General features: G+C 60.9%; 9 protein-coding genes across 9 annotated transcripts; 2 read left to right on the forward strand and 7 right to left on the reverse strand.

The window, feature by feature from the left end:
- Positions 1–284: 284 nt before the first annotated feature.
- On the reverse strand, positions 285–950 carry COLE_03043 (uncharacterized protein; the record flags this gene model as incomplete). Its single annotated transcript, XM_065626263.1, has 1 exon — positions 285–950. One exon carries the CDS (start codon positions 948–950, stop codon positions 285–287), a length of 666 nt encoding a protein of 221 aa, XP_065482532.1.
- Positions 951–6,538: 5,588 nt separating this feature from the next.
- COLE_03044 (uncharacterized protein) lies at positions 6,539–7,755 on the reverse strand (the record flags this gene model as incomplete). The annotated part of the gene is made up of 4 exons (XM_018422967.2): positions 6,539–6,887; positions 7,117–7,392; positions 7,586–7,599; positions 7,633–7,755. 4 exons carry the CDS (start codon positions 7,753–7,755, stop codon positions 6,539–6,541), a joined length of 762 nt encoding a protein of 253 aa, XP_018279422.2.
- Positions 7,756–11,045: 3,290 nt separating this feature from the next.
- COLE_03045 (uncharacterized protein) lies at positions 11,046–11,510 on the reverse strand (the record flags this gene model as incomplete). Its single annotated transcript, XM_018425338.1, has 2 exons — positions 11,046–11,383; positions 11,474–11,510. 2 exons carry the CDS (start codon positions 11,508–11,510, stop codon positions 11,046–11,048), a joined length of 375 nt encoding a protein of 124 aa, XP_018279424.1.
- Positions 11,511–11,913: 403 nt separating this feature from the next.
- COLE_03046 (uncharacterized protein) lies at positions 11,914–13,823 on the reverse strand (the record flags this gene model as incomplete). Its single annotated transcript, XM_018422968.2, has 4 exons — positions 11,914–12,230; positions 12,418–13,166; positions 13,351–13,537; positions 13,724–13,823. 4 exons carry the CDS (start codon positions 13,821–13,823, stop codon positions 11,914–11,916), a joined length of 1,353 nt encoding a protein of 450 aa, XP_018279425.1.
- A 526-nt stretch (positions 13,824–14,349) lies between these two features.
- Positions 14,350–15,235, forward strand: COLE_03047 (uncharacterized protein; the record flags this gene model as incomplete). Its single annotated transcript, XM_018425996.2, has 4 exons — positions 14,350–14,414; positions 14,445–14,581; positions 14,615–14,858; positions 15,082–15,235. 4 exons carry the CDS (start codon positions 14,350–14,352, stop codon positions 15,233–15,235), a joined length of 600 nt encoding a protein of 199 aa, XP_018279426.1.
- A 640-nt stretch (positions 15,236–15,875) lies between these two features.
- On the reverse strand, positions 15,876–17,617 carry COLE_03048 (uncharacterized protein; the record flags this gene model as incomplete). Its single annotated transcript, XM_018427373.2, has 3 exons — positions 15,876–16,653; positions 16,896–17,255; positions 17,565–17,617. 3 exons carry the CDS (start codon positions 17,615–17,617, stop codon positions 15,876–15,878), a joined length of 1,191 nt encoding a protein of 396 aa, XP_018279427.1.
- A 1,245-nt stretch (positions 17,618–18,862) lies between these two features.
- On the reverse strand, positions 18,863–20,057 carry COLE_03049 (uncharacterized protein; the record flags this gene model as incomplete). The annotated part of the gene is made up of 8 exons (XM_018427374.2): positions 18,863–19,074; positions 19,117–19,217; positions 19,258–19,333; positions 19,366–19,480; positions 19,514–19,580; positions 19,614–19,753; positions 19,798–19,895; positions 20,024–20,057. The coding sequence occupies 8 exons, from the start codon at positions 20,055–20,057 to the stop codon at positions 18,863–18,865; spliced, it is 843 nt and encodes a 280-aa protein (XP_018279428.1).
- Positions 20,058–20,565: 508 nt separating this feature from the next.
- Positions 20,566–20,971, forward strand: COLE_03050 (uncharacterized protein; the record flags this gene model as incomplete). Its single annotated transcript, XM_018422969.2, has 2 exons — positions 20,566–20,691; positions 20,810–20,971. 2 exons carry the CDS (start codon positions 20,566–20,568, stop codon positions 20,969–20,971), a joined length of 288 nt encoding a protein of 95 aa, XP_018279429.1.
- Positions 20,972–21,058: 87 nt separating this feature from the next.
- On the reverse strand, positions 21,059–21,845 carry COLE_03051 (uncharacterized protein; the record flags this gene model as incomplete). Its single annotated transcript, XM_018421329.2, has 4 exons — positions 21,059–21,286; positions 21,318–21,439; positions 21,484–21,661; positions 21,735–21,845. The coding sequence occupies 4 exons, from the start codon at positions 21,843–21,845 to the stop codon at positions 21,059–21,061; spliced, it is 639 nt and encodes a 212-aa protein (XP_018279430.1).
- Between the last annotated feature and the right edge of the window lie 997 nt (positions 21,846–22,842).

Genomic DNA, 22,842 nt, shown 5'->3' on the forward strand with positions numbered 1-22,842 from the left:
ATCGACCTCCACCGACGGTTGGCTGTCGGGTGCATGTCTCCGAGTTCACTGACTTTGTGCGCCTGTCAGCTGTCAGGCCATTTCGCCTCCAACCGTACAGTAGTCCCAACACGGGTCACTTGGACATGCAGCTGAGGTCCGGGAGTTCTCTATGACAGTGCAAGGAATCTGCATGTGCGTCAGTTGTAGAACCAAGTCAAAACATCTCGCCAGTTGGTCCTCTTCGTATGCATATTCGGTACATGGACTTTACTGGTCTGGAAACTATGGTCCTTATGTCAAATTTAGCCAGACTTGGGCGCCTGAGTTTGCGCCTGAGCCTGGGGCTGGGTGGCAACGGGCTGCGCGGGCTGCGTTGCAACGGGTTGAGGCGCGGCGGCCTGTGTAGCGGGCTGGGCTGCAGGCTGGGCGGCCGGCGCGGGAGTGGGCGTGGGGACAGCGGCGGCAGCAGCCTGGGGCTGAGGTGCGGGCTGACTTGGCGCGGCGGCCTGGGGCTGAGCCTGAGGAACAGCGACGGCGGCGGCCTGGGGCTGGGCCTGAGGCTGCGGTGCAGGAGCCGAAACCTGAGGCTGGGGAGCAGGGGCGGCCGCGGGTGCCGCCGAAGTGGTTGCTTGCGGAACGTATGGGATATTGAAAGTGTGGTACGAAGAAGGCCACGTCGTGTTCGCGGTCGAAGCGGTCTCGGGTGTCTGGCCACGAGCGATGGCGAGCTCGCGAACGGTGGTCTCCAGCAGACGGTGGCTCTCAGTGACCTGGTTCTTAAGGTGCTGGATGTAGTCGACAGCCTTGGAGAGTATCTCCCACTTGGAAGCCTTCATGCCACGGTCAGCAGGGAGCTGTTCCCGGAGCTCGTCGAAGAGGTCGCGCATCTCCTTGCGACGCTTGCGTTCGGCCAGCTTGTGGCTGATGCGGAGCTCCGGAGAGCGAGAGAAAGGAGTTTCCTTCTTCATGCCGTGGTCGGGCGCTTGGAGAGCCTGGACCGCAGCAACGGCAGCGGCCGCCTCGGCATTGTCGATTGCAGGGGATGCAGGCACGGATCCTAGGGTCTCCGGCTGGAGTCTGATCTCTGGTGCCGACGCCATGGTCACATCTGTGCTGCCACTGACCGCGTCGTTAGACGATCTAACCGCAGAGAGCGCGGGATCGATCGCAAGGTTTTCTCTCTTGGCCTCGGCGACCGAAGCGGCGTTGGGGTCGGCGGCGCTCTGCTGCTGAGCCCACGTGTAGGCGGCAGACGCGTCGAGGGGGTAGGCCGACACGGGGCGCTGCGGGATGGGCATGGTCTGGAAGAAGCGGCGCTCGGCGGGGCTTAGAGCGCGGCGAAGGGGCGAGAGCTGCGGCTTGATGTCCTCGCTCTCGGAGATGTTGAGCATCGGGAGGCGGTCAAGAGCGTCACGAGGGTCGACGGGGGCCATATTGGGCGATTCAAACTTGGCAGTACGTGGTGTGATGGGAAAGTCGTCGTCGTCACTGGGGTGTCGGTGATGATAGTAGTCGCGGACTAGGTCTGGCCTGGATGCGGTACAGGGACGGGCTCGCGAGGGAGGTGGAGTGCGGAGTCCGTAAGGGCGGTACCTTGGAGGCGGAGATGGGTCACGACTTTTGTGAGTCGAGGTGTATTGATAGTGAGCGGAGTGAGGTGGATACCGTGTGTGCGAGCGAGACTCCGGGCGATGGAGGGGAGGCGGCGCTGCGGTGAGGGAGGAGGCGACTGCGGTGATGGGTGGGAGGATGTGCGAGTTGTGTCGCTTCAGAGGTGGCCGATGAGGAGGTGGTGAGCGCGGGATGTAGGGCTCGTTGGCTGATCGGGGCCTGGTAAAGTAAGCACCAGCAAAAGCAAGAGAAAGAGCAAGAGCAGGCGCGTCGGGGGTTAGCACGTGTGCTTACCTAGAATAGGGGTGGTAGTTGTGAGAGTGATGGGGTGGCCGATGATCGGGGTCTACGCGATGGTTACGCCTAGAGGAGGATGAAGAGGCGGAAGAGGGATGGAGGTGTGGCTGCGGACTTGGGCGGTGATGGTAAGGGTGATGGTGGTGGTGGTGGTGGTGGTGGTAGTGGTCGTCGTCGTCGTAGTGGTGATGGCGAGGGTAGTCGTGGAGTGTATGGGGCGGAGGGGAGAGCGGCCTGTTGAGGCGCGTCGAGTAGGAGCTATGCATTGACTGTGGGCGTTAGGCCCACGGTGATGAGAGATGAGATGGAGGATGGATGGATGGAGTGGATGGGTGGGTGGATGGTGACAACGTGGTTATCAATGATGTGGGGAGAGGAAGAGGAAGGGAAGAAGAAGACGGGAGAGGAGTAGGTGGGAGTGGGAGCGGGCTCCCTCGGGTTTAGCCAATGTGGCAGCTTTTGGGGCCCTTGGATTGGCTCTCCCGACGCTCATGCACGTCTACAGACTCGTCTTTGCTCTTCGTCGTCGCTATGCATCCAAGTTTGATCAAACTCACGATGGATGTTGGCAGTGCCACTGATGTTCAAGACGCGTCTGGCGTTGGTGACGGCGTGGTGGAGGACGGCGACAGCGTGGCCGTCGCGTGGAGTATTCTTCAAAGTAGCGGAGCAGGTGGAAATCGCGTGGTGATCACTTGAATTGTTAGAGGAAACGTTAGACTGGTTGTGGGCAGAGGCGTAGTTTTGATTGCGTGGGAGCGGGGCAGGTGCGTATACAGGCTGTACATGTTAGCGTCTGTTCAACGAGCGGAGAGGGGAGGATGTATGCAGCTTGAGGGACAGTGGCGATGGAGACGGCGAGGGTGGCAGCAGTGACCGTTTCGCCCACCCAAACCACCCAAGGCACTCCACCCTGGCTGTCCTCGCCCAAGCCACTCTACTCTGCCAACATCCCACCCAACCAAGCCACCCCATCCTCCGTCCACATGTCTCATCTACCCACCATCCACCATCCACCATCCACCATCAACAACACTCACAAGTGGGAACGTGCAAAGAACTTGACCAGTCGTGATGGAGACAGCAAAGCGGGGGTGGCCAGGGAAACTGAAGACGGGTGACTGCCGACTGCTGCGCTCTTTATACTGGCAGCCAGCTGCTCGGGTCAACTTGCTGATGCTAAATCTCTTCCGCTCAATCGCTCTGCAGCCCAGCCTCACGACCCAGCCTCTGCATTCGAAGCCACCGTTCCCATCCAGGTCCATGGATCCCCGGACTCGTGGGCTTGACCCCGGAAGAGGCCCTGCACGCCCAGCTCACTTTCGCGCCGCGCCCCTCCCGAACCTCCTCCAGCCAGTTGACAGTTGACGGACGTGCCGATCTCCCGAAACGCCATGACCCAGACACGATCGATCGACGCTAAACTCACAAGCTCACCCAGACACGAGTGCGGAGGGGGCGTCGGTCTTGAACCGTTCCTGAGGCTTGGCAAAACGCCGTGAAGGGCCGTCGTGGACGCGCGGTGAAACAACGTCGTAAACTCACTGCTCTGGCGAGGTGGAACAAAGCCGCTCTTGTGCGTCTGGCCAAGTTTGGCGATTAGCGAGGGGAACGGGCAAGACAATGTCCACGTCCAGCCAGCAACTATTTTTGGCGGCGGGCTCACGAAGAGGAGAGGAGCTGCTGCGGGTCATGCGGCTACGGATGACCGCCAAAGAGAAAGGAGGGGGACGGGGGGGCCAGAGCAGGACGGCAAGAACAAAAGTCGCGCGGTGCATCGGGTCTGCAAGCGCCTCGCCCACGAGCGTTGGAGAGGGCGAGGGTCCCAAACGTGCTGACGTCGAGACGTGACACCCGCCAAACACATTGCTGCATTCATTCCGGTCACGTCTGGGCCGCGGAGAGGCGGTAAAACCTTGTCGACCAGGCTCTCGGGTCGGTTTGGGGCCTGCCTTGAACACGTCTAGAACTGATGGCTCGTGGACCGTGGACAAGACGCCCAAGAAGAGTGGCAGTATGTCAGGAGGCTCCCCCAACTGCACCCTGCCCCAGGAACCAATACTTAGCAGGGGCAAGCAGAGCATAAATGCTTATCCCCGACCAGCCCCACTCCTCCATCGCTTCAACCACTCTGCTGCACTCGAGCGCACGTACGACGCTCTAGGCTGCGCCTATTCGGATCCCCGGACCTGCTGTCGAGAGCTCGACGCACAAAGCAAGAGGCTGAGAGCTGGAAATCAGGGGGTCCGACGACCGTACGGCTCAGGCCCCGGGCCTTGCGCACCTTTGCGCACCGAAACTTCCATTCCCGCCGGCAGGACTGCAGGCTTGGACGGCGTATTGTGGCTCGTCACTGGCTACAGACGGGCGGGGCTGACGGACGAGAAGGTGGACCGGGGGTTTACAGAGTTCGTGCGACGGCCTTGCGCGTCACTGGAAGTAGATGGCCACTGTAGTCTTCAACTCCACCGAGGCTCGAGCCCTGCGGAGTACAGACAACGGCACAGCGAGCGAGCGACTTCGTTTGCTCCAGCTTCCCCCACCCTGCCCATGAGTGTGCTCTCGCTTACCACCTTGAACATGTCTTACGCGGTGTGCCTCGCGCCGTCTTCGTAACCCCGTATCTGTCAAGACGGGCGCTTGCGAGCGCTTGCTGCTCGTACACCTTGCCTGTTGCCTGGTGTTTCGGAGCTCGCCGAAGCACTGACAAGCGAGGCCGCAACGAACACGCACGCGCAATGCCAAGCACACTTCCCGACGCCGGGCGTCGAAAAGGTATTCCCGAGCTCCCATGCCGCCTCGCCGAGCCATGATCGGCGTTCCATGTAGCGAGGGCGGAGCGGCGATCGCGCCGATCCATGCCTCCCATCCGCCGTCGGGTCGTAACGTGGCGAGTGACATCGCCACATTAAGTTCACCATTCCCCTCGCCTCTCCGCCAACACCGCTTCGGCCACGCGGGAGCATCTGGATCCGTCCCCGCGATACCCGCCTCGTCTGCACAACATCAATCCCCGCGTGAAGCCTCCATCGATCTATCAGGATCATTCCCGTCCAAAATCACCGTCCTCGCTTCACATCTTGCCATTAAATGAAGATAGATGAAGGCCTGTCAGTCATGGCGCTGCGCGTATCGATGCCAAGACCTTCTGGACCTTCTAACGACCGCCGCCGAGCGCGGTGGAGCGTAGCAATGCCCGCATGCCCGCATGAGCGGAAGTGCCACTTTGCTGACGACAACTCCAGGCGCCCACATGCTCGATTATCCACGCACACCGCAAACAAAAGCGTTACTCACCTCCTCCTGAGTCTGCGACCAGGTGCGGCAGGTATTACGGCACCGACTTTTCCGGTCGCCTCCATCCCTGTTGCACAACTCACCTCCGAACTCTATTTCGCGCCATCAAGGAACAGAGCTTGATTGTCCTCTCTCCCCACCTCCCCCACCATGCACTCAGTAGTAGCGAGCGTCTTATTAGCCCCGTGCAAAGACGTGCAAGCACGGATAATCCAAGCTTGGCAGTACGGGCCTTCAGCAAGTGGCCAGCTTTTCTGGTGGATTTGTCGAGCGGCCCTTCAATATCAGTCTCATCTCCATGATCTGGCCAAGCCAACTGACATACTGACGCCGCCCCCGCCGCACAGGTCGCCCGACACTGTTCTCGGCCTGGCAGCATGACATCGAACACCAGACGCGCAGCATCCTAGATACGGCACAAGGGCGAGGCACCTACACAGGTCACATGTACGGCAAGTCGCCGTCATATGAGCATGTGAGCGTCACTGCGAAAGCCTTTTGATCACCGAATCGACGTCAATGAAGCACCCTCTTAAGACCGACTTCTGATGACGTGAGCCAATCACTGTCGGTGCACGGAATCCACACACGTGCACTGCGATCCCGGAATCGGACAGTTCAGCACGTGACGCCGTTACCACCGCCGTTCATCGCCGCCACAAGCACCTGTGAAGCTGACACTCGACACCACAAGCGTGTGTCGCCGTCATGCACCATCCAGGTGCTCCTATTCGAAACAACAAGCCCTCAGTGCCCTCCTAACCTTATTTCCTCGCGCCACCTCTTGCCATGCGGCGCGGGGTCGTGTGACGGATGCGCATCCTGTGCCATGTGCATATTTCCTTGTCGGAAGAACTGGGAGGGGACCCATCACTGTGCGTCCTGACACTTGTTGTCTGCGCCGAGATCGGGACCTCCGAGCACGGCCCTGGATCGACGTGGTCCGGATCAGTTTCTTTGTGCAACTCCTGACGGTGACGCATGGCGCATACGCCCGCACCCGAGTACCCTCCCGCACACGGAGATTTAATGATGATTACGAATGGAGCACACAATGGAGCACATCACACACTGCAATGGCTAGAGCGTGGCCGTGCAAAACAAGCAGATACATCAGGATAGCCGCGATACAAGCGCAGAATAGCGCCTCGATAAGGGAAAGGCATCCTCGTTCCGCTATTTAGAGCGGATTTCGGGCAGATGAAATGGGCGGGGTGCCGTACGATTACTCATGGCCACATGTCACGCCGCACGCGACCTGACGGATGAATAGCCGTGAGACGGACAAGCGTATCTCCTCGTCGGCGAGCGCCCCATCCCGCGGCGACCAGCGCTCGATAGCCCGATAGCGCTAGGGCGACGGGACGACGACCCACCACATGCCCTGCAGCACGCGCAGGGCGCAGAGGACGCCGACGGTCCCGCCCTGCCCGATGACGCCGAGGAGCGCACGTGCACTAAACGCGCCTACCAGAACGGCGAGAACGCCCGCGATGCGCATGTCGCGGCTCGGCACGGCGCGCAGCTTGAACAGGTTCGGGTCGTTGAAGATCTCGACCCACGTCGTCGTGAGCACCACGGTCGTGTTCATCGCGCTCCCGATTCGCTTGCCCACGATGCCCTGCAAGCCCAGGCTGGCCGAGAGGAACGCGAGCGCGCCCATGCCCATCGGCGATGCCCACGACGGGTGCGCGCGGTCGCTGGGGTCAGCTTTGTGCGCTGCCAACTCATTCCGCGGCGCAGGGAGGGCGTGCCTGCCCCCGACAGATCGGAACCCGGTGAGCGCTCGGACAAGCGCTATCACTTTCGATGTCGGGGGGCCGTGCATCGTGTGGCGTGGCGCATCGAGCTCGTTGAGCGCCGTATACGAGTGATAGCACTGAACTCTGATTTCCCGATAACTCTCGCTCGCCCTGGAACGTGACTTACGCTGCGTAAGGGCTCTCGCCGGAATAGTGGGCTAGCAGGGCGGCAATCGCGGCCATCAACATCTGCAGGATGGACGAGGTGACAAGCCATGCGCGCCGCGTGTTGCCGACCCTGGCGCCGATGCGGCCCAGGCTCGTCCCGAGCCAGAACGTCGCGAGCGCTGTGAGCGCCTGCTGGTCGCCCTTTTGGAAGCCTCGCGTGCGTGTGGCGGGCGGGTCGAAGTTGCGCGCCATGGCAATGGCGAGCTGCGCGACGTTGCCTGTCTGAAACCCTGGCCTGCAGGTTTGAGGGTGATAATCCCGGGTACGGGTAAGACGAGTACAGCGAACAGGGCGTTGACGTCGGGCAGGGATGCGAGTTGTTGAGCAGGGAATGAGGCATGTTAGTGTTTGTCAACAAGGAGCGGCGTGTGAGCATGAACAGGAAAGACAACGTCAGCATCGAGCACAGCGAGGCACTTGTAACGCACCAGACGTAACATGCCTGATGTCAGCACATCTCGTCCCTCGAACTTACGGTGAATGAGACGGCTGACGTGAAGCCCGTGAGCAGGCAGCCGTACACGCCGATCAAGTCGCACTTGTTCGGATCGACGCTCCCGCGCAACTGCGTGGCGAGCCAGCCGCTTTTACGTCCCATATGTGTTGGGAGCAGGTCGACGGCACCCCCATTGCCGCTGGCGCCATTGCGAGCCGCGGGAACGGAGTTCGCCGCTGCGGAGAACGCCGCCTGTGGCGGCGCGGTCGAGTTGTAAGTCGGCCCGCGGTCGGAGAGGAGAGGTTTGCTGGTCATATTGATTCGAGCTGTCAAGAGGTCAAGAGGTAGTGGTGAGCGATAAGAGATGCTGTGGACTCATGGCCGCGTCGTGCCGGTGGGCGGCATACCCGGGTCATGCGGAGCAGCATGACGACACACCTCCACCCCTCGCGCCACCCGAGCCGCTGTCTCGCATGTCTCGGAAGTACGATGGACTGATTCAAAGAAACAGAGAACGATGAGAAAGTGAACACGGAATAAGAAAGATAGACTGGCCCGCCGGTGCGTTTGGTATGAAACCATCACTCCATCACATGCACGGTGACATGAGGAGAGCAGATCTACGAGGCACAAACAATTCAATGGTCCGTGCGGGGATCGAACCGCCACCAGGAGGACGCCACAAACAATACACCCGGTATCTCCGCCCGGAGCCTTGAAGTTGCCACCTAATGTCAGTTCAACTCGATGCTTGTTGAGCACCCAGTCCCATTGTCGGCAACAACAACGTCGGCAACGTCCATCTTAACCCCTCTCACGACTTCCGGACCGCTTAAGCAGCTGCCTGGGACCTGCGTGATCCAGCATGGTGCGCTACATGACCAGATCCGAGCTGACTCCAGGTCCGCATCATCATCAAGGGCGGTGTGTGGCGCAACACCGAGGATGAGATTCTCAAAGCGGCCATCGCAAAATACGGCAAAAACCAGTGGGCGCGTATCTCATCGCTTCTGGTGCGCAAGTCGCCGAAGCAGTGCAAGGCGCGCTGGTACGAATGGCTTGATCCATCCATCAAGAAGGTCGAATGGTCAAAGGTGAGTTTCTTCAGCTGCGTGGCATACGACTGACGCCAGACTGAAGATGAGAAGCTACTACATCTCGCCAAGCTGATGCCGACACAATGGCGCACGATTGCGCCGTTGGTCGGGCGAACAGCGACGCAGTGTCTCGAGCGGTACCAGAAACTACTAGACGACGCAGAGAAGGCAGAGAACGAGGAGCTCGGGATGGGTGACGGCGACAACGAGGCGTCCAAGCCTGCGTTCGGTTTGCGCACCGGCGAGATCGACACGCAGCCCGAGTCTCGTCCCGCACGCCCTGACCCGGTCGACATGGACGATGACGAGAAGGAGATGCTGTCCGAGGCGCGCGCGCGTCTCGCCAACACGCAGGGCAAGAAGGCAAAGCGCAAGGCGCGTGAGCGGCAGCTGGAGGAGGCGCGTCGCGTCGCGTTCCTGCAGAAGAAGCGTGAGCTCAAGGCTGCGGGCATCAATTTGCGCGAGACCAAGAAGAAGAAGGGGATGGACTATAATGCCGACATCCCCTTCGAGAAGCAGCCTGCGCCAGGATTCTACGACACGGCCGAGGAGCGCGCCAAGAAGTATGAGCCAGTGGTGGGCTCGTCGCTGCGCGCCCTCGAAGGCAAGCGCAAGCAGGAACTAGACGAGGAGGCGGGCAAGAACAAGCGGCAAAAGAGCGAGAAGCAGTCGGCCACTGAGTTTGTCAAGGCGCGCGAGGCGCAGATCAAGAAGCTCAAAGAGCAGGAGCAGACTATTCGCCGCCGCAAACTCAACCTCCCCACGCCCCAGGTTGGCGAGCGCGAGCTCGAGGAGATTGTCAAGATCGGGCAGGCAGGCGAGGCCGCTCGTGGGCTTGTAGCGGGTGAGGGCGGTGCGACCGACCAGCTCGTCGGAGAGTACGAGAACCTCAGCCAAGCGCGGATGGCGCGCACGCCACGCGTCGACGCCGAGCACGACAACATCATGCAGGAGGCGCGCAACTTGCGTCGGCTGACGAACGTGCAGACCCCTCTGCTTGGTGATGAAAACACGCCTCTCCTCTCGCGCGACCTCGGGACCGGCAATGAGTCCGCGACGCCGCGCCACTCGGCCCCCGTGACGGTGAACCCGCTAGCTACTCCTCGCACCGTTGGCGGAGTGATGAGCACCCCTCGAGGACCAGGCGCTACGCCGTTCCGCGACAACCTGACAATCAACAACCGCGGGGAGTGGGGCGAGACTCCGGCTGACGAGCGGCGGCGTCTCAAGGACGCCAAACGCGCTCTGCAGGCTGGTTTCGCGTCGCTCCCGCGTCCCGAAAACAACTTTGAACTTGAGGACCCCGAGGACGAGGAGGAAGATGTCGAGGATGTGCCCATGACTGAGGAGGACGCTGCCGACCGCGACGCGCGCCTCAAGGCTGCGCGCGAGGAGGAGGAGCGCCTCGAACTTGAGCGGCGCTCCCAAGTAGTCAAGAAGGGTCTTCCCCGCCCCGCCAACGTGGATGCCCGCGCGGTGCTGCGGCAGCTGAACGCCGCGACGGCCGACGCCGAGGCGAGCCTTGCGGCGGCTCTGCGCCTCATTAACGAGGAGATGGCCGCGCTCATGGCGCACGACGCGATTGCCCACCCGCTTCCCGGGACGCGCACCCCTGGCAACGTTGCGAGCAACTACGACATGCCTGAGGACGAGTTCGTGGCTGCGGCCAAAGCGGCAATCCATGCCGAAGTGGCTGGCGCCCTCGGCCTCCCGGGCGCAAGCGAGACACAGACTGCCGTGGTGATCGGCTCCGCGGCGAAGGAGGATGACGAGGCCTTCGACGGCTCGTGGTCTGCCGCGAGCAAGGGTATGGTCTATCTGCCTGGCAGCGGGTGGGTGGAGCGCTCGTCCCTTACGCCGGCCGAGTACGCGCAGGTCATCGCAGCGAGCCGCGAGCGCATGGTGGCGGAGGCGACGCGGGCCGCCAAGGCGGAGAAGAAGCTCGGCAAACAGTTTGGCGGATATGTCGCGCTGAACGCCAAGCACCGCGCCGCGATTGTGAGCGGCATCGACGAGATCCACGCCACCAAGCGCGACCACGACACGTTCACGATGCTGCTCGGCATGGAGAAGGCGGCTGCGCCGGGGCGCGTGGAGAAGCTGCGCGCCGAGGTCGACGCGCTCGAGCGCCGCGAGCGCGACTTGCAGGCGCGCTACGCGGAGCTGAATGACCGGCGGCGCGCGGCGCTCGAGGCCGTCGAAAGCCTCGAGACGGACAAGCAGGTGCTCGAGGCCGAAGCGGGCCTGGCGGCCATGGAGGCGAACGGCGCGTGATATCGCTGTATCATGTAGCATGCATAAGAGTACAACATATGGGCTTGGGGCTGCTCGTGTGAGAGGAGACATGTCACGAGGCTAGTTGAGCTCGAGGACGAACATCATCGGGTGATCGTCGTAGCTGTCACTGTCGCTGTCGCTGTCACTTTCGCTGTCGCTCGCGCCCTCGTCCTCGGCCTCGGCCTCGGTGTCGCTGTCGCTGTAGCTATCACTCTCGCTCTCGCTCTCCCACGGGCTCCCGTCCTCGCCCCTCTCTCCCTCACCCTCCCCCCCTCCGTCGGACTGCGACACGTCCTCCCATTCCCCCTCGTCCTCCCACGTCTCGTGGCGCCGCGCGGGACACCAGTGCGCGGCGTCGGCCCACAGCAGGTCGTTGCATGCGGGGCAGCGCTCGATTGTGTGCGAGCCGGACGAGTCTGTGTGAGCGGTGTCTTGGGAGGCGCAAGAGAGGAGGGGAGGAGGGGAGGAGGAGGAGAGGATGAGGGGAGACGGCAGGAGGGACTCACCAGACTCGTCCGACGCGGGCGTGTATTCGTCGTTCATTGTGTGTGCTGGTGTGAGGACATGGGGCGCGTCTATATGCGTCAGTGGACGGTCAGTGATGCAGGAGCGAGGGTGGTATCACGTCGCGCGTGTCAGTGATGCTGGGGAGCGAGGCCATCTTCGCTGAGTCGTCGCTCCCCGCGCGTCCTCGCCTTGTCGCTCCTGGTCGGCTTCGCACTCATGTGTTCCATGCTAACCCCGTCCACCGTTTGTGCCCTCTCCCCATCCCATCCTCGCATCGCCAACAAACTGAAGACAAAGTGTGCGAAAACTGGTGCAGCCGTCGCTCGCCACCTCGCACCTCGTGGCGTCTCGTCAGTGATCACATCAGCATCGCAATAATCATAGATATCATCTAGCGCTCGCGGGTATATCGCTCTCTCTACCCTGTCGTGCCCGTTTCCTACTGCGCATTCTCGACGATCGACAACGACGTCAACGGCTTGACGGGCGTGCCGGGCTCCGAGTTCGGCGCGCTCGGCGCCGCGCTGTTGCTCTGGCTTATGTCCGCGCTGTCGAGGCCGCGCGCACGCAGCCGCCGCTGCTGCCGCCGGTTCGAGGAGAAGTCGCTGTCCCACTCGACGTCGCATGCCAGCAGGTCGATTTGTCCGTTCTTCTCGAGCTTGGTGTCGAAGAACGACTCGCGGTATCCGCGCACGATGCGCTCCAAGAGGTCCGAGGTGGAGATGGCCGGCGTACGGCGCGTCGGGAGGAACTTGCCTGAGGTCAGCTTGGAGATGTGGATTATTGAGCGGTCAAGCGCGAGCCTGCCGAGGAAGATGGGGTGATGGCTTCACAAAAAGTGGCAATCACCATGCAAACCGGCCGCCGACAGACAAGAAGCCTCTCGGAGACTCCAGCGGCGATCACACATCGCGCCATCAATCCGACTCGCCCAACTACTCACCCTGTCCCTTGATGAATGCGTACACATCATCGTGATCCTTGGACGGGTAGACGATTTCGTCGTGGGCGATGTAGTCGATGCGGTGCTTGTCGATCCACGCCTGGTCCGGGGCCCACGGGGCGTCGGGGACAACCTCGTCGACCCAGCGGCACTGGCGGACGGCGGCGACGCGCTCGGCGTGGGTCATAGCGGGCGGGCTCTTGTTCTCGGCACAAAGCGCGTCCGAGCATACGCCCGCGAGCAAGTGCACGTTGGGGAAGGAGAGCTTGGCCTGGCGCAGCTGCAGCGCGTGCCCGAAGTGGAAGAGGTCGTACACGCCGTCGGCGTAGATGCGAACAGGGCGGTCCGAGGGCGGCGGGGACGTGCGCCACCAGCGGTCGACGCCGTCCTCGAGCCCCTGACCGTCGATCGCGCGCTGCACGAACGCGCGGATGTCCTCTTCCTCCAGCTCGTGCGGGAGCTCGTACATGCGCATCGGGCCGGCATTCATGCCCGGCGTGTCGCGGTGCTTGTAGGGATTCTTGAGGGCCTGGCTCTCGGCGACGGGCACGTCGTCCGGCGCACGGTGGCAGTGGCACCGGCCTTCATCCGCGTGGTTCGCCATGGCGCGGGGCGTGGGCGCTCTCCCGAGGTGGTTTGCAGTGGTGGACCCCGGCGTGGGAGACACGGGTCGACGGTAGCTGTCGTGCGGGTAGTGGGACGTAATGGGCGTCCCGATAGTCGACGAGGATTCGATGTCGCCGTCGTATCTGCGCGTCAGCGGGCGAGAAGCTAAGCAAGGGAGGTTAGTGATTTGGGCTAAAAGCATGCACAGCAAGATCAGCCAACCCTTGGCGAGGCTAATGAGGTCCTTCCTTCAGTGCAGACAGGTGCCACAGGTGCCACAACAAGGCCTACGACGCCACGTCGCGCCTCGACGACGGACACACTCACGTCGGAGACTCGACGCCTTCGCTCTCGCTCAGCTGAGTGCGCTTGTCGCCGGAGCGGCGGAGGATCGCGTTGAGTGGCAGGGTCGGGGGGTGGCGCGGCTGACCGAGGCGTGGGGAGCTGGCCGCGGAGGGGGTGAGGCTGGGCGCAGTGACGGAGATGAGGCTGCCGACGTCGGACACGTCGTTGTCTGTAAAATAAAGGAAAAGTCAAGGTGGGAGTTGCGGCGCGGGTTGAGGTTGAGGGTTAAGACGGTGGTGCGTGGGGTGCGTGACGTCGGGTAGCCGGTGGAGACGACGAATCGCAGGCGGGGACGGCGTGGCATCGTGTCAGCACGACATGGCAACGCGACGGGGCCAACAGCGCGGATGCATACCTTCCTCACTTGCGTCTTGGGACGAGCCGTTGTCGCGGGAGATGCGGCGGCCCTCGGCAACGCGCCCAGGCTTGTGGCGTCGTGGGGCGGGAGCGGCCATGGTCGGAGGTCGAGTGCTGACGGGGGAGAGGATGGAGTGGGTGAAAGGGCAAAGTGGCGTGGCCGAGATTGAGCGACAGAGCTACAGTGGGGGGGTTCGATCTGTAGGATCTGCACAGAGGATGGCGGCGGGTTAATGGGGGTTCAGTTAGTGTTGGCGACGTCGATCTTTCAGACAATGAGTTGTCGAGGGTGGAGCCGAGCGCTCGGTGCTTGCCAGGGAGGTGTGGAGGATGTCTCGGCGCTGTGCGGAGCGGGGCGAGCGGCGACGGAGGCGAGGGTGGAGAAGGGTGATGTGCCAGCCTCATTCGCCTTGTGGGGCGGCCGGGGCCTATGACGACATTCAGCGCGCCTATGTGTGAAGAAAATTAAGGCACCAGAGAACTGTGCACCCTAATTTCTCCGCGTTGTTAGGCGTGCAAACCACGGGACTTGTTTGTTTGTGTACACAAACGCAATGCGCGACTGACTTCGAGTACTTTCCCCTCCAACTAGTTCAGTCACCCTATTGCTTGACTCACACAAACATGGACAGCGACAGCGAAGAATACGCGCCCATCCGTGGCGACACGGGCGAGATCGATAACATGATGTAAGCCCGGACGGAACGATCTGACTCCAGCTCGACCATGCGTGACTTCCGCGGCATGCTGGACACGGAGAAGGAGTTCGCCTCGATCTCGCAAGCCGAGAAAGTGGTGCTCGCGAAGGAGATGGAGCGGAGCGCGATAACCGGCAAGCTGCAGGACGAGCTGGACAGTGCGTTGTGCTAGCGCCGTCGACTAACGCCAGTTCTGACGGACCGGTACGAGGCGGCTGCCCGCGCCGCTGAGCGCCCTGCGGGCGCACTCACCGCTGAGGCGTATGAGGCGCGTGTGCTCGACCTCGAGAAGGACCAGTATGCGAGCGGCAAGGCGGTGAATGAAGAAGCGAACGGGGTCGCGCAGCGTGAGGCCGAACTCACGCGCGCACGAGGGGAGCGGGACGATGTGCGCAAGTGGGACCCGACGGCGGGCGCGACGGACGCGAGCAAGGTGTGAGTGTTGTGTGTGGAGTAAGGCGGGCGGGGGATGGGCGGGCGGGAAGATTGGGGTAGGAGAAGGGCGAGGAGATGGGCGAGCATATGGGTGGCGGGGATTGAGCAAGGAGAGGGGCAAGGAGTTGAGCAGGGAGATGACGCGTGCAGGAGGATTTGGCTGTGTTGAGGCTCCGCGCCACCACGAGCCCCACTTCATTAACCCCCCCAGAGCTAATACCAGCCTCCGCCTTCAGCTCTTCGCGCAGCTCGGCTTCCGCGCGCTCGAGGGTGGCAAGATTCTCGTGTCTAACAACTCGGCGCCTGATATCCATGTCGTCGCGGCTGCTGACGACCGCGTCGCTACGGCCAACAAGTTGTGGGCCTTGGCTGGTTAGACGTAGGCCTTAGGAGACGGGTGGCGCCATGTTGTATGTTCTGTAGCTATGATCAATCAGTGAGGATACGTGTGCACGTGGAGTGACACCGATAACATAGACTCTGCGCTTTCCACGCCGCCTGGTAAAGAATAGGCCTCTACCGCCTGGACTGTGCTGACACCGACCGCAATCAGATCAGTCGGCAGCCATTCATCCGGTCGTTAGTTTGCAGCACAACACTCCCGAAAAAAACACCCTACACCCATGCCTGGTGGCGGTTGACGCCATTCATATGTAATCCGGTTACAGCCTGTGCTGGGGGTACTCTGCGGGCGCCGCGTGGCCTGGCGCCCGGACGGGGGGTATGGGTCTACCAAGGGAATGTGATATGCTGTGGGGGTATTGATGTGCGGGGAGGGGCGTGGGAGGTGGAACTCGCGCGTGGGGCCCGTTTGGGGCTTCCCAATGATGATGATGAGGTTAGAGATACAAGAGGGAGCACGGGAACGACGACACGCCCAGCGCACGGAGACGCGGCGGCAGACCCGAGCAGCAGCCCCGGGGGCGGGGCGCTGCGCGCTGGCGAAGAGACAGAGACACAACCAAGATCTATGCTAGACCCATCAAGAGAACGGGGCTGGCACGCCCGAAAAGGCGCTTAGAACTTGAGCTGCTTGGGCTTCTCCCACGTGTAAGCGGGGTTGCCGAAGTGGCCGTAGGCAGCGGTCTGGCGGTAGATGGGCTTCTGGAGGTCAAGCTCCTTGACGATGACACCCGGGCGGAGGTCCCAGTTGTTGCGGATGATGGCAACGAGCTCGTCGTCAGACTTCTTGCCGGTGCCGTAGGTGTCGACGAAGATGGAGAGGGGCTCAGCGACACCGATGGCGTACGAGAGCTGGACGAGGGCACGCTTGGCGAGGCCGGCGGCAACGAGCGACTTGGCGATCCAGCGCGCGGTGTAGGCAGCCGAGCGGTCGACCTTGGAGAAGTCCTTGCCCGAGAAGGCACCACCACCGTGGGCACCCCAGCCACCGTAGGTGTCGACAATGATCTTGCGACCAGTGAGACCAGCGTCACCCTGGGGGCCACCAATGACGAAACGGCCCGAGGGCTGGATGTGGTAGATGACCTTGTCGTCAAGGAGGTTCTTGGGGATGACCTTCTTGATGATCTTCTCCATGATCTCGGAGCGGAGGTCCTCGGTGGAGATCTCCTCAGCGTGCTGGGTCGAAATAACAATGGTGTCGACACGAAGGGGGACGACGGCGCCCGAAGCCTCCTTCTTGTACTCGACGGTGACCTGGGTCTTCGAGTCGGGGCGGAGCCAGCCGAGCGAGCCGTCGCGACGGGCCTCAGCCATGGCGGCGTTGAGCTTGTGGGCAAGCATGATGGTCAGGGGCATGTACTCGGGGGTCTCGTCGGTGGCGTAGCCGAACCTTGCAAAGTCAGCTCATTGTCCGTGCGTGGGGGTCTCGATCTATCAAGGCAGTGGCGCGAGCGGAAAGAAAGGGAGGAAATGAGTCGATCCGGGGGGGGCACGCCCCTCCCGCGGCCGGAGACGACCGTATCGCTCGGTCCTCCTAAACCAAAGACGACTGGGTGACACCACAGCACGTCCTCGTGTTCGGAATTTGGTTCGCCGCTCTCACTCTGCCATATCAAGCAACCAGAAACTCACATAATGCCCTGGTCACCGGCACCGTGGTTCTCGAGCGAACCGTGGTCAAGGCCCTGGGCAATGTCGGGCGACTGCTGCTCAATGGCGACGAGGACGTTGCAGGTCTTGTAGTCGAAGCCCTTGTCCGAGTGGTCGTAGCCAATCTTCTTGATGGTCTCACGGATGATCTGCTGGTAGTCGAGCTTGGCCTTGGTGGTGATCTCGCCGAAGACCATGATCATACCGGTCTTGGAGGCAGTCTCACAGGCGACCTTGGAGTGGGGGTCCTGCTCGAGGCAGGCGTCGAGGATGGCGTCCGAGACCTGGTCACAGATCTTGTCGGGGTGGCCCTCACCGACCGACTCGGAGGTGAAGAGGAAGCTTGGTGTAAGCGGCGGTGCCGGGGTGGAAGGTGAGGAAGGGGTGTGGAGGCCGACTGCAATGATGACAATGGCAAGGGGCCCGCGGACAGAGCTGACGAGCACAGCACGGCGGAGTACATGCGAGCATGCAGGAAGAGCTTCGAGACGCTCCAGGCCATGTAACATGCACCATATACAGTTCCATTAGGCAAGCAACATGGAGGCGACGTGGCAGCCGGTAGTGGTGGGCAAACGTGCGTTGTGGGCCCATATTTTTTTTTCCGGCCGAGAGGATGCAAGACGTCGTGGGGGGGGGGAAGAGACTCACTGGCCAGGGGCGAGCTGGTGGGCGGGGCCGTTGCCGTTAACACCGGAGGTCATTTTGATGAAGGAGGTGGTGGTGAGGGTGGTGAGGAGAGGGGGTGAGGTGAGGATTAGAGGTGATGAGGAAAGAGAGGAGAGGGAAAGAAAAGAGAGGCCAAGATGAGAATGGCGCGTCTAAAGAGTGCCAGCTTGGCCAGGGACCAACGGCGTGTGTCTCCGCCTGGCTGCCTGAGCATGCCCAGTCAGAGCGCCCCACCTCTTGTCGTCGAGTGCCCCATTACGGCCATTACACGCCATGATCACGGTGCATGGGCCGATGGCTCTTGTCGCGTGGCACGTACAGGGACTACTAGTGGTCGATTACGACCAACGACCAACACAGCACGCCATACATAACCAGGACGAATCTTTGCTCATGCCTTTTACAGTCTGCGGCTGGAAAGCGGGATCAAATTTTCCGGTCTCTATATTGACCCCCCCCCCCCGCCCCCCCCCCCCAACCCCAACCCCCCGACTATGCCCGACAAGGAACCCGCCTCTTCCAGTGCTCGTAATCTCCGTGGCTCCGTACCCACCCTCAAAGATCACTTCGGTGTGCCTCGAACCCCTCGAGCCCCTCGACATCCTCCGTCCCTTCGGCTTCGGCCACTCCCATCATTCCACGCACACAACCGCGTGTCGCTTGCCCTGACACTCGCGACCAACGCTGAGCTCTTCAACTACTCGGCTATGTGCTCTCCAGCTGTCCTCCTCTCCTCTCCTCTCTTGCACACGTTTATCTGTCGTTGCCCTGCTCCCACAGGTGTGCAGCTTTCCAGCATGCAATGACATATGTACCCAAGTGCAGTCATGATCGTACCTGTCGAACCCTCTGTCGACGAAGTGTGCCGTCTGCCGATATACTCTGCTCACTCTTTGGCGGCCACCTGCTGCTTGCGCGATTTGAGAAAGGCATTTTCCCACGGTTCAGATCGCTCCTCCAAGATCTCGGTAGGCAGAATATCCCTGTACACGTTGTACACACGTTGGTGTGGCTGGCAGTCAGCATTGCAATCTATCCGATGGGAGCGGTATTCCGCGGACAAACCTCAAGATAAGGGAGTTTAGCCTGACGTCAGTATCAACCAGGACCATGGAAATCGCTCGATCGCTCAAGCACTCAAGTGGTCACTCACCAGGTCAAACACCTCCTTCTCTGTCTTCGGTTGCGGAGGGCGAGAACGATTCACGCCTCCCTCCTCTGCACGGGGCGTCCGGCGGATCCACTCCACATTGTTGCGGTAGAAGCGGTATCCACTGTGATCAGCCTTGGAGTTGCAACCACCAATGGCCCGCAACGTACTTTCGTTTCGCCTGGCTGCGCAGCACACGCCACAAGAACCCGTCACCCGTCTCTTGGACCAGCGTTAATGGCAGTTGGTCGCGGGGCACCAGCTTCAGACTCAACATTCGCCAGGGGCTGCGCGCGTTGGCTCGTGTGAAACCGATAATGTGTCGCCGATCCGAGCGGCTTGCTATCTGTCAGTGGCGCTCCTCCCAAAACCTTCCCAACTCACCGATAGAGAGCATTTGGCCATTCTCAATGAGCCCATTGACCATTACTCGACGGTACACCTCGTCCAGAATGCTCGTTGCGCTGTTGAAGTCCGTATACGCGCTAGATGTCAGCCGACCTTGTGCGAGCAAGCGTGACTCACTCGCTGTACACAAGCGCTTTGATGTTGGGGGAGTACTCCTGCCCGCAGCGATACGATCCCACGAGTTCAAAGGTGGCTGTGTTCAGCGTGACTCGTCTTGAGGCGCACCATCCTGGATTGCGTCTGGATTGGGACGAAACACATCTTCAAGGCGCGCCTTGAACGAGTCCATCTCCTTCCTCGGAATCATGATGTCCATGTCCGAGAGATGCTCAATAGACAGCTGCTGTCAGCTCGAGCTTCTTTCATCTCGCACCTTCTGGCTCGCCGTGACCCGTGGCCGCGCTACGAAGTCTTCCAGAGTGCGTAGCCCGTTCTTCGCTCTTGGGTCAGCAGACCTTCCTCTGGACACTCACAGTCGAGCAGCGGTCGCCCTCCCAACGGTGTATATGCGGCGAAACAGCACGCCAGCGACCTCCTCCTCCGACCTCTGCTCGAGGTAGGCATCTTCCTCTTTCGCAACGATGTTGCGGATGACATTCCAGGCAGGAGAGTTCTGAAGTGAGCACTGATTTCGAGCATTGACTCCGTTAAACGTACAGCCTGAGGCAGCACGCGCTCAATTTCACTGAGCGTAGCCTTCTTCTTGCGCGGCTGTAGCAGAGACAGAGTGTCGAAAGCTTCAGCGTAATACTCCCCTGCGGTCAGCAGCTGCCTGCGACCTGAGAGAAGCGAGCAAGGTTAAGGAGGGAGAGACCATTCCAAGTTGTGAACAGAGGAATTGCAGCTGAGCCACACCTTCCTCGATCAAGGAGATGACGCACACCTATCATCCCTGCGCCATTGTCGGGACAGCTCATGGTCGCGCAGCCGGTCCAGCACCGTACGAAGGTACACGCTCCTGCTCGCCCACTCTGTCGTCAGCGCAGTCTGGAGTAGTGAATGGCGCACCAGGATCGTCCTTGACCATGCGGTTGAAGGGTGCCCACTGTGTGAGCGTACGCCCCGCGACTGATGGCCTCAGTGCACGGCGGGCCGATAACAGGCCGCGGTCCAACATCGTAGGTGCAACGTCGAGAACTCTCGAAAGCGGCGCTCTCTGAATACGACTCTCCGTGACCGCTGTAGTAGTGGACGTATTTGGTGCTTCTGGCCGGGTCGCAAGCTTCGCAAGATCTCGCCAGATTATTCGTCGCGTGAGGGTTGGAACCAAAGCAATCCAACGTCAGACTTCACCACCTCCACCGACACGGACATGGCATCAGTCTCCGCTTTCCCTCCACGCTCAACGCGACGTGAACCGCACCTCGCCATCAATCTCACCACTCGTCCAGCTTCTGTCTCCACACTCCTTACTTGTCGCTCACCATGTCCAAGGGAAAACGCTTCCTCACCGCCGCGGTGCCGCTCGCGATCGTCTACTTCCTCATGCTCTTCGCGGTCCTACCCGTGCCATTTGTCGATCGCGACACGGCCAGCCTCATCTTGCCAGTCGTGAGTCACCCGGGGTTGGCGGAACCCTTGGGCATTGGGGCGGCCGACAGAGATTCTTTGCGGATTCCTGCTGCCTTGTCCCTCTGACATCTCCTCGCGAGGCGCTCGCTCACATCAGCTCCCTTGGTGGCTCCTCGTCTGCTTCGGGTCATACTCGCTCATGTCCCTCGGCCTCGGCCTGCTCCGCTTCAACGACACGCCTGAAGCGTACGAGTCCCTCCTCGCCGAGATTACGCAGGCCAAGAACGAGCTCCGCGACCAGGGTGTCACCGTTGACTGAGCCCAACCGATCTCGGGATCCATTAGACGCCGCGCCGACTGTATGTAGAGATAGACAATGGTGGTACATGCACAGAGTACTCTAAAACTAGGCGTTGAGCAGATCGTTCATCTCGCGCCTCATGCGCTCCATCTCGGCCTCGTTCTCCACCTCCTCTTCGGCCGGCAGCTCGGCGCCCACGCGCCCCGCCTGGCCGAGCTTGCCGTCCGTCAGCTCGAAGAGGACCTTCTCGACCTCCTCGTCCGCCTCTTCCTCGAGCTCTTCGTCGTCGAGCCCGTCCATCGTCTCCTCCATCATCTCCTCCATAATCCCAGACTATTGTCAGGGCGCTCGCGCAGCGACATACCTTCATCATCTCCATGCTCATTTCCCGCATGGTCGCGCTCAGCTGCGGCAGCTTGACGAGCTGGTTCGTCGCCTTCATGATCTCGGTCGACTTCTGGAACGCACCCGTCACCTTGACCATTGCTGCTGTCAGCTCAAGTTCCGTGCATGCCCCGAAAGCCACTCACCAAGCTGGTGCTGCAGCTGCATGTCGACCGAGTTGATGCGGGCCTTGGTCGAGTGCAGCCGGTCGCGCTGTTTGTTCGCGCGCACAATTTCCTTTGCGAGGATACGGGCACTCTTCACATCGTTCTTTTTCGCGAGAGTCTTGAGCTCAGTGCGCGACTTGAGTGTTGCACGGTCGAGCTGGTGTAAGCGGTGCTGTGACGACATGAGATAAAACATCCCTTCCCTCTTGGATTCATCTTGAGCCACGTACATTCGCAATCTCGCGGTCCACTTCACGCTGGTTCTGGCGCAGTTTCCGCCGCCACTCGCGCACACGCTCGTCCGGAGTTGGGCCGTACAACCACCGATTGATACTCTTCATCTGGCCAAAACGTGGGGCGACGAGGCGAGGGATGAGGTGTGATTGAATGAACGAAGGAGTGTGAGAGACGCTTATCGAAGGCCAGATGAGATCGAGAAGAATATTCCAGCGTGAACGTGGTTAGACACACGAGGATGTTGCTGCGAGGTGGCGATGACGGATGCTAAGATGATGATCTGGAAAGTGGTGCGTAGTTGGGGACCGTGTTGTTGAATGACGAACCGGTATGGTGGGTGGCAAATAGGACGGAAGCAAAACGTTGTCTTCCCGTCACCCAACTCCTAATGGTCTCGTGGACTAATCGGCTGTAGGATGCAGCCTGCCCATGCTGCCCAACCCAGCTAGCTGCCCATGCTTCTGTGCTGGTCAATCACCATGTGCTCGCCTTGCCATCTGGCGCCAAGCTTGCCGGCAGCTTGCAGTGCGGTTGAGTGAAAAGAGCATTATGGTATAAGGTAGCTTGTCGCAGCGATGCAATCGGGTCCGTTGATCCTCGACGGATGAACCGCACATTCTTTCAGCTTTCAGATGATCAGAGCAGATCCTGCCTTTTGAATCAGATATTCTGTCGAGCCTTTCCTTCCTTTGGCTCCCCTTTATCCCAGAGCTACCATTCACGACTCCCGCGATCCAGCATCCATGCAGCCAGCAGCCAGCAAGCATGTAACCCGCATTGCTCGGGAAAGCTCACTTCCAGCTGACTGACGATCCGAAGACACGCGCCAGAGGATATCATTCTGTACACGGGGCGCTACCTTCCGTGCGGCCAAGAAGAAGCACTACAATGTGGTCAAGGCTTTCACCGTTGACGTGACTAAAGACACGACGGTTAGGAGTTGCCTGCGCGCTGGTTTATCGGACACCAAGTGGAAACTCTGGTCAGCACAACATCTTGGCCACGCCAACGAACGAAGCAGCCTTTGTCAACTGCTCCAGCTTGATCCACTGGGTGTTTCCAAACCAAACTACAGGAAGGCCGCTTGGTTAAGCCTCCTTC

This window comes from Cutaneotrichosporon oleaginosum, assembly GCF_008065305.1.
Source record: "Cutaneotrichosporon oleaginosum strain ATCC 20508 chromosome Unknown ATCC20508_contig02, whole genome shotgun sequence".
Classification (NCBI taxonomy): domain Eukaryota; kingdom Fungi; phylum Basidiomycota; class Tremellomycetes; order Trichosporonales; family Trichosporonaceae; genus Cutaneotrichosporon; species Cutaneotrichosporon oleaginosum.